Consider the following 12,432-nt stretch of genomic DNA (forward strand, 5'->3'; position numbering starts at 1 on the left):
AAAAAGAGTTGGAACTTTGTTGAAGCCCTGTGATTTGAGTTGATAACTTTGCTAGCTACCGATACTTTATGTATATCTTTATAAGCTGTTATAAGTTTCACTTCAAGGTGTTAACTTTGTGAAAAGAGTTGGAACTTAGCTGATGCGGTCTTTTTGAGTTGATAGCTTTGCAAACTATCGATGGTTATTAATCGATACCGCTCACGTTGTCAATTGCGCGCGATTCCAGGTGAATTTAAAAAAACTGCCGCTAAATTCAAATTAACAGAAATATATTTATTTTGGTTTCCTTCCGTCTTTCACATTCGTGCATGGGCGTTAAGAAGTATTCCCATGAGTATTTCAAACGAAACTCAACTGGCAAAATGCTAATAAATGCGTGGTGAGTAAATAAATAGGCCAGGCCAAACGATATTGTCTTTGTAAGCTCGAGGATTATGCTCTGGGCTCAGAGGCCCTTGTTGAACCACACGGTGTCCAGCTCGGGCCGTTTCTTCTTGATGCTGTCGCGGACCTCAGACTCCAAGCTGTCCACCTTGATGCCCGCTCGCTGCTTGAAGAAGGCGCAGCCGAGCGGCGTGGCGAAGATCAGTACGAAGCCACAGAAAAGCGTCTGGATGGGGGCGTTAGAGCGCGGGTACTTGGCCAGGAAGCCCCGCTTCTCGAGGTTGTTCATCAGCATCGGGGTCAGCGCTGCAAGGGAAGGGGCACTTAATCGTGTTTCGACTCTACTTTCTATGGGATCCTTACTCATTCCGGGAAGGGCCATGGCGATTCGACTCAGAATGACGGACGAGATACCCACAGCAGCCGCCTTTTTGGACACACCCATCTCGGTGTTATTCTCGTCCAACAGAACCACTCCGTTCCGCAGTTCCCTGAAATAGGGAGTATTAGGATTACCATATAGCCTTGAAGGAGAGTTGGTTCACTTACTGCATCCGCATGCAGGGGATGTTGATGCAATTGGCGGCCGCAACGGCGACGAGCGGCACCAAGCGGCCCACGAGGGGACTCATGTTCTTCACCGCCCTGTTTAGCGACAGTGCCGTGGCCAGGGCTCCGCCGGTGGCCAGGCAGTAAGAGGTCACCAGTTGCCTGTAGACGAGGCGAATGGATGGATGATGGATTAGTGGGACGCACAGCGGCGGGCCAAATCGGTACCTACTGCTGGCTGATCGGCGTCGTGCCCGAACGGTTTGTGTAGTTGACAACGGCATTGTACGTTTGATTAAACCACTGCCAGAAGACAACGGCGCCGGTGCTCTTGTAGAAGGCCATCATGCCTGCGAATGGAAATGGAAATCATTACCCTCAGCATTGTTATTGTGCCCAAATTAAGGCGCGAATCGCACTGTGTGCGGAAGCAAACGCTCAGTTAGATGACCTAATTGAGGGGCACAGCTACACACTCACCGCCAGTGATGATCGTGTTCATGGGCATCTGGGCGGACATGCGGCCGAACACTATCTGCTTCTCGCCCGTCTCCGGGTGGAAGGCAGAGTCGTACAGGTACTTGGCGCGCCACACATCGTCAATGGTCTTGCACTCGGGCACATCCTTGCCGGCACGGTACTTCAGCACGATCTGGCGGGCCTTCTCCAGCTGCGCGCTGGATGCCAGCACGTTGAGCGGATTGGTGACCAGGAAGAAGTGCTTGGCCCTGCCGATATAAGTGTTCTGGTCATACTTGGGCTCGTCGATGTTAACTCGAGGAAGGTTGCTCATGGTCGGGCCGTCGACAAAACTGTTCTGCCTGTAAAGATAATGAGGATTATACATTTTTTAAGACTGATCGGAGCAGCGTTTCTTATCGGTGTGGAATCGAGGGGGTCTGTTTTGGGCCTTTGCCATAATTAAATTGAGTGCGGTCCAGGAAATCTATCGCAAAGCTAATTCGGTTCCCTGGCAACGGCGAAATCGGACAGAGGCGGATCACGGATACTGCTTACGGGGGAAGCTTAAACTTATTGTTTATTTATAGTTTACGATTTTCGAAATTCCTTTCAGCTTTTTAAATATTTTTTTTTTTTATAAAAAATATTCATAGCACTAATCACAATGGTTTACATTCTTATGTTCTTATAAATTCGATATTATATTTAAATTGAGTTTAGTTACCTATAGTTATAGTAGGTTTGTAATGGTATTTACCAGAATTATGGGTTTATCAAACTGTAATATTATATTTTATCAATTTTTATTGCTCAAAAGGTAGATAATAATGCTCGATAACAAATTATATGGAGAGGTTTCATAATAATTATTGAAATATTTTTGAAAAATCTTTAACTAATTTTTTTCAAATTTATAAATAAATTATGTTATATTTTACAGTGTTCTTACTAAGAGACCTTGATTATTGGAAACCACTTTCCCTGAATCTAAACGAAAGTGAAAATAGGAAACGGGCCTGGATCAGCTGAGAGATTTTGTGTGGCAACTCTGACTCCCAGTCCTCTTGATTCCGGCACTGGAAGCTGCTGGGTCTTATCAGCGCCGACGATGCTTGTGACCCAACAGCGCCGTCTTATCGCGGGTAAACAAGTTTGTGGCGAGAACGCTTCTTTGCGCATATACACGGCTAAGTGTATATGTACGCCGCTTCTGTATATATGCCTGCACAGCGACTATGTAGACACTTGGTAATTTCGAAGGTTGATGGCCAGTTGTCAGAATGTCAGTGCCTTCGTTCGATTATGTGCTTTAAATGTTCGAAAGTTATATAATTTCCCTGCGATTATGGAATATTGGACAAATCCATAGGCTCTTATCGCAGTGCGATGAACAGGTAGGTGCGAACACACACACTCGCTCTCCTAATGGGTGTGTGTATGTGCTGAACTTGACGATTCCAGCCGAGGGAAACTTACACACGGACACGATGCTCGCTGCTCACGGACACGGGGACTTGGACTGGTAACACTTTGGCAGTGAATCGACGACTGAACCAAGTCGAACGGGAACGGAAGACACCGGAGCGAACCCTCGGACCGACCAGCTGCTGCCGGTTGCTGCTCCAGAAAGCTTTTCCTCCTCGTTCTTAAGCTCACAGATTACGTATACGGATGCGTAACGTAACAGTTATTTCGGATGTCACTGTGTTGATGTGGTGTTGGTGCTAGGCTGTTTGTTGTGGGCGTCTACGACATTGGGAGAGCTGGAAAAGGGCGATACAGAGAAATAGAGAGATTGAGAGAGAGAGAGAAAGGGAGAGAGCTTTAATGCGTGCGCGCTGCTGCTCAACAGCTGGGCTTGCCAGGTGGCCAAGCTTTCGCCATTCCAGGTGCATACATACTAAGGTATTGACTATAGCTATTGATATGGAGATGAAGAACGGCGTAGTTTGGATTTTCATTTAAATTATTTAAATTCAAAAACTTATAATACTAAAATTGTCCAAGCTATGACAGGGAAAATATAGCATACTTTTAATGATTAATTCGTTTGCGAATTCACATTTCCTTTGCCCCTGGAGAATAGGATGCGTGATTGTCAAGGAATATAAAGTTATGAATTACAAAAATTAAACGCCAATTTTGTTTAAGCAACATTTCTTTTCTTTTCTGCAAATGTTTTAAAGCCTTTAAATACTTAAATACTTAATACATAAATTACTTTTTAGATTTGAACAATGAAAAGATAAACAAGAAAAGAAGCTATTTTGGGGAACCCTGCATATTTAATTTTTAATTTTAAAATGTTGTGTTTTTCTTGAAATTTTACAGATTTTAACGATGTTATAAATAGTTTTCAAAATTTCGTAAAAATTACCTTTTTTGCCGGACATAGCTAGTTCGATTTGGCTGTTGATGCTGATACTGTTGATATGATATGGTCTGAAATGACTCCTTCACTGTTTGGCAAGCTTCTCACTCAAATTATAAAATTAAAAAAAAAATATATGAATTGCAGATTTCTTGTGTATATTTATGCATTTATTCATTTCGGAATTCATTATTCGACTAAATATAACAACAGTTTTGTGTATTGGGAATAGTTTCGTTTGTAACTTGATGTTTTTAGTTTCGATCCCACCAATAATAAGTTTCCGGTTGTCGCTCCGAATTGGAATTTGAAACACACTCCTCCACATTTTGATTTAACTTGATAGGTTTTAATATAGTTTTTGCAAACAATTATAGTCGTAATTAACACAAATGTCAGATGTAAACATATATTGTATCGTTTATTGTATAGCATGTTTTAGATAGTATGTAAGTAAATGTAACAATTATTGTACATTGCATATGTTGTTTAGGGAAAGTCGTTCCATCATATATATAAGTGTTTCGTTTCATTTTGTTTTGTTTTGTGTCCTCCTTGCCCCTCTATGCTTAGGTAAACATGATCCTCATCAATAAATAAAGTACCTACACATACTCGTATATATTTCTCTTATAGATTGCAATTTTGCATTAGATACAGTTAAAAGTAACACGAAATATACTGGATTTAAATCTCTCGAGGGGTGTACCTTCAAAATAATTTCAATCAAACACTGACTTCCATGTACACGTATCGATCGTAACGGTTCAACGGCTTAATTAACGACTAATCTCTCTTGAGTAATTGAAACGCTAATTGAAGTTTTTAATTAAAACAGCTAGAGCGTCCTCAACTATAGTTTTGTTTATTTATTGTACAGTAATGGAGTATCTTGCGATTCGCGGGATTCGGTTTTGACAGAGGGAGCAGCATGTCCTGCGGAAGAGTGTGCATTGTACATCGACAGACAGTTTGTTCTTTTCTGCGAAAACCCTACTGGATCGACTATTTGTTGAGTAGGGAAGAACCTCGTAGTATGTACCTCTGTGTATAGATAGTATTCAATATAAGCTATATGGGTTCTCTAAGTGGGGATCTTCAAGAGGCGATTGTTCGTACGATTTATTGTGGAACGTTGGTTTAGGTATGCGATTAACTCGTATCAGGAAGTTGGCTTGGTAAATTATATAAGTCAGTTACATGGGTTTCATTACGTTTCGTTTCGTTTCGATTCGGCTCCTTCAACAAGCTTAAGCACTATCCTTGATCCTGATCATTGTGTAATATGTGTATGTTAGTATTTGACTATGATTTGAGCGCTTCCATATAGCAGTGCATGGCTCACTACGTAAGTATGATTTGCATCTGTGGGCTATATGTATGTATGTATGTATATATTTGTCTTACGAATTGCTTTCAGCTAACATCTGATACTGATTCTGTGCCCATCCATCTTTAGCCTTCCGTAAATGTAGGAAAGTCAGTTGGAATCGGTCCGAATTGAGTTTGCTGGTATGGCCAAAATGTATTAATATCTGGGCCAACGGCTAACGAGATCGTGTGTTCATGTGCATTAACTTGCTCAATAAACAGAAATTTTAAAGCATTAACTAGATCTTAATTGTTTTCACTTTTAGTTTTGATTAAATGAACATATATAGCATCATTTGATTTTACTTTCTTCAGGTGGTTCAAACTCTGACAGATTAATTAAGTACCCTTTAATTGGGTTACATATTTTAAGCTAGATTAAGCAAACAATTATTGTAAACTCAGAAGAGGGTTTCCTATTTAATGCAAACATTTAGATATAAGGAAATTATGGCAAGTTTTTCTTTCATTAAATTCTCTTTTTAAATTCACTAGATAAATATTCGAAACCTGTAAATAAAATATTTGTTCAGGAGAGTTCCGTAAAATGTAATAAGAAACTAGATTGAGAGATGTGCCAATTATGCACTATTAAATTGCACCACAAATTGACTTTTAGTTTTTACTATTCGTTTCATAACATAATGTATGCTTTATGCTCTCTGGTTATTATTTACAATACAAAATTGACGCGATTAATTGCCATTAGGTATAATTTCTTTGCACTCACTGTCGTATTTCTATCGTTTTCCATATCCTTGTGTCATTGCAAAACCTAGGACGTTTCGTTAAATCATCGGCTGTATCGTATGATAATATATAACAAAATATATATGCTTCTGTACCTTCTTACAAAAAAACTAAAGTAAAATATATCCAATCTTAAATTCAACAAAATTCGTTGTTTTGGTTCCACATCTGGTCTGCCATTCGATATTCGATCTGCTGGTCAACTTGGCCTGCCGGGCGGAGTCTTTACCGGAAGCTGCTAGTGTCCTGGTGTCTTGGAAAACCATATAGGGTTCTTTTTACAGGTACAGGTACGTACAACTAAAGTCTATAATTAATCGATTCGTTAAGAAAGCGGTGTGATACGAAAGTATATACATAATTGCGATCAAACAAGGTCTTTTTTTCAAATCGCAAAGGTTTGCGATTGTGGTGTGGTGTGTGTGTGTGTGGGATATCTTGCGTTGTTCTTTTGTTGACTTGTTCCTTAAAACCATTAGCAACAATCGCTAATTTATTGTTGTTGTTGTTCTTATTTATAACATACATTTGTCTCCCTATCTACAGTTGCTATTTATGCTTTATGTATACTCCTCCTCTTGTTGTACATACATATATAGTTTGTTAATTGCCTAAATATCATTTAAATACATATTAATAAATATAATATACATGTACATTTATATAATTTATCATTTTTGGTTTATCGTCTCCTATGTCTCTTGGTGCAATGTAAAAATTCATGTAAAACGCGCTTTGAGTATTCAATTTGTCCTCTAATTAACGTTAGGTAAATGGTACCCAAACTCATCCATCCTTCGGTCGAGTTGTTGCAGTGATTTTGGTTTATCTTTTAGATGCGGCTATGAACGACTCTATATGTTATTTATCTATAACAGGGGTGCCCTATATCCCATCCTCTAGTTTGTTTTCAGTGATGGAGCCTCAAGGTGTCCGGCTGGGGCGTCCCTGATCTATGTATATATGGTACTTGGTGCTGGTAGTGAAAACATAAGTGCGTTTCGGTCATCGTCGGGGTGCTTAGTAATCGCCTTAAAAGGAAACAAGTAACCAGTAATACTGATCGATCGGAGATGATTGTTTAGAGGACACTCACTGGCACACTCGGGTGGGTTCATGTAGCCAAAGACATTCAATTCGTAGAGCGACGCCAGCGTGATGAAGAACAGGTACCAAACCATCAGGATGATGCCCAGTCGCTTGTCCAGCTTCCATCCGTTCAAATGCGTTGACAGGATCAAGAAGACCACGGTGGAGAAGAGCGACAGCGTGGAGTAGGCCAGTCCTGCAAGGGAAATCCCGGAAAGAAAAAGAGACACAGAAATAGGAAGAAAAAGAGGGCTCAGAGATTAGACTTGACGTGGATTCTGGACTTCAGCTAACGGATAACGTCTAGGACACTCATGCCAGGCATACCACACACTTTGGACACACGACGAGCAGTACTACGAGTTAGATGGACACACAGGCAGCTACGGGAGCTAGGTGGGTGGTAGTGAAGGATATACATACCCTTGGATATTACGTTGACGTGGGAGCCGGGCTTTATGATGGCCGTTTGTATAAACCAGGGAAGACCTAAGCACACTAGTATATCAAAGACATTCGAGCCAATCGCGTTCGACACGGCCATGTCGCCGAAGCCCTCTTTGATAACGGCTATTGAGCTTAGGGCATCCGGGACGGACACGCCAGCGGCCACAAACGTCAGACCCATCACGGTGTCCGGAATGGCCAACGTGGACCCAATCACGGTGATCATCCAGACCATGAAGTACGAGTAGAACGATATCCACACCATCGAGATCAGGAAGGTGAAGGGATACCAGTTACGATACTGCTCCTGCCGGCAGTCGGGCATCGTCTTTTTGCAGAGGAAGTGGATCGGATAGACCACGTACCAGGAGACCAGTGCTGGCAGACCGCCCTCCGTGGGTCGGATCAGGGGATCAGGACGCGGCTCACGTTGCTTGTCCGTCGATTTGTAGTAGTCAACACCACCGGGCGCTGCTTGTGCCACCACCTGGGCTCCACCGCTCTTGGCTGCCGCTGCCGCCGCCTCTCCGGTAACCACTGACTCTGGCTGGTCGGCATTATAGCCCATGTTCTCCTGCCCCTGATCCTGACCAAACTGGCTGGTGCCCCAGTCGTCGACCGGCGGCGGGTTGAATCTAGCACTGACCACCGGCTTCGGCTGACTCTCCTCTCCCCAGGCGGAGTTCGGGTCCCAACTGGCATTGGGGTCGCTGAAGTTCTGGTACTCGTTCTGTGGCTCTGCAGCACGGCCCTCGTTAGGATCTTTGGACAGGCTTGTCTGCTGCTGTCCCTGGCCAGCGCCGCCCTGAGTGTAAGAGCTCTCCGGTACATTCTTGTAGGTCACTAGGGCCGACTGCTCCTCCTTGCTGGGCAGCTTGAAGGGCAGGTTTAGGCTCAGGGCCCACCGTTCCAGCTCCGTGTTGAAGTGAAGGGCCACACAGTAACCCACGTAGCACAGGAGCATCACCACAGACTCAAACTAAAAGGAGAACAAGAAGAATCGAATGAGGATCTGTGGATTTTGGTTCGGGCACCAGGAAACTTACACAGGATATGACATCGTTGAAGATGATTATCAGCATTACCAGAATGGAGACACAGTAAAAGAAGCAATCCCGCACCAAGGGCCACCAGTTCAGTTGGCAGACTGTGCCCGAGCACAAAGCGCAGACGGAGATCACAAACATGATGTTAAATACGGCCGAGCCGATGACTCCGCTGATGCCGATGTCGTCCTTGGCGAAGAACACGCCAATCACCACGGTGGCCAGCTCCGGAGCCGAACTTCCGGCCGCCATGAACGTGGCTCCCGCCACATCCGGTGACAGCTTGAGCTCTGCAAATGGAATATTGATTGGTAATGGTTTTCCAAATCCAGGATCTCTGAATAAAGCTAACCCTCGCATAGCCGGTCCAGGCTGGCCACAAAGTACTCGTCGCACACAATGGCCAGGCCGAAGAAGGTGAAGACGGCCACCAGGATGTGCAGGATGAGACCACCATGCCGCCGCGCCCACTTGTTCATCAACGGCTGCGGGAACTGCTCGATGGCCGGCGGCGTGCAGTTGTCACGCTTGGGTCGCCAGGTGGGGACGGCTCCATGAATGGGAGTGGCCTTCGTGGTGGCCTGTGATGGGCAAAGAAATGGATTTAGAAGATTTCGGTTAGGCCTAGGAGGTTACTAATCACCTCTGGCCATGGAGTGGTCTCCAGCACAGTGCTGCCCTCAGTGTTGCCTTCGGCGGGAAGCTCTGCGGGCACTTCGCCGTTGGCCTCCGCATCACCGGCATCCTCGGCCAGGCTGCCCACATCCAGCGGCAGGGAGGCCTCCTTTGTGTCACCCTTGGCGGAGTAAATGCTGACGCAGTAGTAGATGAGGAACAGCAGCCCCATGTTCCACATGCGGGCGCGGCGAGATCGGCGTCGAACAATCTGGGAAAAGAAATTGTATGCTTTTGAAAATGTTCCTACTTATGAATTTCTCCCTGTGCACAAGCTTAGGCGAGTGGACCTGAGGGAAATAACCGCCTGGGCTAAGAAATGCAAGCTTATTATATGGGATTGGGTGGGTTGGCTTTGTGGTGGCCGGCTTTGTCTGCTTGGCAGTGGAAACCCGATATCAGGCTTCAGCTACAACCAAAGTGCAGTAAAAGCCAGCCAGAAAAACAAAGTCATCTATTTACTTAGGGTTCAGTGGCAGCTTAACCGGGAAAACTTTTATATACTCGCTTGAAGTACAGGGGAGCAAGAACTAATCATTTAAATAAAAGAATATTTGTGAAAAAAAGTTTACTGGTCTATATCTTTGTTTTGGCTTTAGCTATATATGTATTTATTAAATATAGATTTTCAGTATTGCAATAGTCCATGCTTCGCTTCCAATAGTTTGCCAATCTTTCAACCCCAATATATTCGATTGATATTGAATGATGGATATTCAATCCGGTTACTTTGTGCACGGCAGGTGCACTCAAGGAAATCAAGAATGCCAAATGTCTGCCAACTCTTAATCACTGAGAGAAACACAAAGCTACATCTTTTAGCTTTTAATTTTCTATATTGATATTGTTTTTATATCGTTTTCAATAGAAATATCATTGTTAATTCACCTCTGTTTCGAATAACATAACATCCCAGACTCAGATTGACTTAAAATTCTTGGAACTCTTAGCCTCAAAAATAAGAGGAAAATAATTTCTGGGAGTATATGGAGTATTATCGGTATATCATTGTATCCATTTTTAATCTATGCACAAAGATTGCTAAGGAATTTGCACATTTAAAGTTTATACTGTTATTTATTTAAAATATTCTGTCTTAGATATTATATGAATTCGCATTGACTTTAAGTCAATTCCTTCTTGTTTTAATCTCTATTAACAAACCAGACTTGTACTAGACATAGAAGATCTATGGGGTCCGCAATTAGAGGGCTACGGGCACCTATGTATGTTGGAGCAACAAACCTCAAGTGATAAGCGATACGTAAACAACACTGAGCCAGATCCGAAGGTCAAGGAAGTCGGTTTGTACTGGCAGGAATGGGAATGGGAACATAACTCTGATGAATTGTGTCTCTCCGATTTGCAAACATTTACCATATGACATCATGGACAGCGTGGGGCGGCGGCGGCTCCTTCGTGCCGCACAAGCAACAGAATGTCTTTAGAATAAATTCGAGACACATTTCTTTGTTATTGGCAATTTTTGTTGCCATTATTGTTGTTGCTGGTGCTGGGGCTGGTGTGATAACAGCGCAAATTTGAATCAATCGAGAAGCGGAGAGACTGAGAGCGAGCGAAGGGGAACGGGCGAGAGCAAACGGGGGTTTTTCACCACAAAATACAAACGGCTCTGGGACACGAGGAGCATCGTTTTGGGGGGTTGGGGAGGCAAGGGAGAGTTGGTGGCCAAGTCGGCGTCTGGCTGACTGAGTGACTAACAAAGCCACCACACAGCGGGTGGCGCTACAGCTCTCTCTCTCTCTTTCCCCAAAGACAAGCGCCTGCCCGCCTTGTGGGCCACTCGGTCATACCGCACAATATCGATTTACAGTTACGCCCCCTTCCCCCACACCATTTTCCCCACACAGCTTTTACACTCAAAGAATGTTGGTTTCTATGTTGTTACCAACGTTTACTTTGAGTAAGTATTTTCATTAACTGGGGTTTTTGAGGGTGCAAAGCACAAATTAAATTTGTAACTCTCTTTTCTATATTTGAAGCGTGATAAGGTTAGCGAACTGCTGTTAGAAACTGCTTTCTTTTTTCAAGTATGAAATATATTCCGAAAACGGATTGGAAAAGCAAGGTTCTTAGTTAATTTCTCTCAATTTAGGGCATTAAAAGCTTTGCATTTCTTTTCTCTCAGTGCACTCTTACGCGCTGTTGGGTAAGGTTGTTGGTGTAGTGTTTTTCGCTTGACTTTTGCTGTTAGTTACAGTTGTTGTTGTTGTTGTTGCTGATGATGCTGCTGAGCTGTTGGAGCGGCAAGGGCCAGGACGAAGGACGAAAGGACTGGGGACTGGTGGTGGCAAGCCACGATGACGGCGTCAATGAGGCTGCATCTTATAAAAATAAATGGCTGCGCTAACTAAATAGATGAGGAAGGAAGGAGAGGACTTTGCTTGGGTGGTTGGGCTCGGCTTACATCATACGCCGCCGCGCTCGTGTTTTCTTTCTCGGCGGCGCAAAACAATGGGGCTTGGAAAAGCGACACAGAACGGTACTAGTGCTGGCAATTGACTTGCGACTTAGCCAGCTTGACAGCCGAAAAGGGATGAGTCCCTCATCTGATTAGGCCAGCACCTTCACTTGCACCTGAGCCAGCTTTTGCATCCATTTCATAATCACTTTTTACCATTTTCACTGGGGTTGCTGCTGCTGGTCCTGCTGCTGTTGCTGCTCCTGCTGTTGCTGCTGCTGGCTATCCTTTCACTTGGCAATCCTCACTAATTATGCCTCTGGAAGCTGGCCGGACTCGGGGGCCCCCGGGTTGCGTTAATCACTGTCGGTGGCTGGGTTCTTGCGGAAAACAGATACAGAAGAAAACGGTTGCATTGGGCACGCACATGTGAGCAAATTGTAGGAGAGGAGAGAGTTTTCACGTCACTTTCAGGCCACCAAGGCACTGCACTAGTTCTCCAGTACGCGTTGTCACTCGTTTAACTCTTTAGCGGATCATTTATTTAGGGCCTGCCACAGCTTTTCCTCCTCTGGATGGGACTCTTATCTGTGGTGTCTCTTGTGTGGGCGAGTGTATGTGCGCGGACCGGGAACGGGCTGAACTGTGGTTCTCCACTGACGACGACGATGGTTGAGCGCGAACTGATGCAGCGTCGTCGCGTCTGCCGCACACAACTTCGCATGGAACACGGATCGGATGGAGCCCCCGATGGCGCCTCGTGTGTCCATCGGCGGAAATCCACCACAGCCGAGCGCTTTGGCCGGAAATGTGAAAGTGCGACGCCTGCCAAGTGCTGCTGCTGCCGCTTTGCTGTGTGCTGT

At 44.3% G+C, this 12,432-nt stretch overlaps 2 protein-coding genes across 5 annotated transcripts; both read right to left on the reverse strand.

Annotated features, from left to right (window-relative positions):
• Positions 1–255: 255 nt before the first annotated feature.
• On the reverse strand, positions 256–3,146 carry Sfxn1-3 (Sideroflexin-1-3). Of its 4 annotated transcripts, none has more exons than XM_020942771.2 (6): positions 2,875–3,146; positions 1,417–1,757; positions 1,169–1,286; positions 937–1,098; positions 751–878; positions 256–693 (listed from the first exon to the last, which is right to left on the reverse strand). In XM_020942771.2, exons 2-6 carry the CDS (start codon positions 1,727–1,729, stop codon positions 449–451), a joined length of 966 nt encoding a protein of 321 aa, XP_020798430.1. In that variant the 5' UTR covers positions 1,730–1,757; positions 2,875–3,146; the 3' UTR covers positions 256–448. The 4 variants fall into 4 exon arrangements, with proteins under 4 accessions (XP_020798430.1, XP_020798431.1, XP_020798432.1 ...); XM_020942772.2 differs by having other exon boundaries at positions 2,356–2,884; XM_020942773.2 differs by lacking the exon at positions 2,875–3,146 and adding an exon at positions 2,348–2,826.
• A 771-nt stretch (positions 3,147–3,917) lies between these two features.
• Positions 3,918–12,432, reverse strand: LOC110176467 (putative sodium/potassium/calcium exchanger CG1090). The gene is made up of 7 exons (XM_020942826.2): positions 11,786–12,432; positions 9,116–9,358; positions 8,825–9,053; positions 8,473–8,762; positions 7,403–8,405; positions 6,987–7,175; positions 3,918–6,921 (listed from the first exon to the last, which is right to left on the reverse strand). Exons 1-7 carry the CDS (start codon positions 11,786–11,788, stop codon positions 6,911–6,913), a joined length of 1,968 nt encoding a protein of 655 aa, XP_020798485.2. The 5' UTR covers positions 11,789–12,432; the 3' UTR covers positions 3,918–6,910.

Source organism: Drosophila serrata, unplaced genomic scaffold (genome assembly GCF_035046125.1).
Source record: "Drosophila serrata isolate PLE 108 unplaced genomic scaffold, ASM3504612v1 contig_382, whole genome shotgun sequence".
NCBI lineage: Eukaryota > Metazoa > Arthropoda > Insecta > Diptera > Drosophilidae > Drosophila > Drosophila serrata.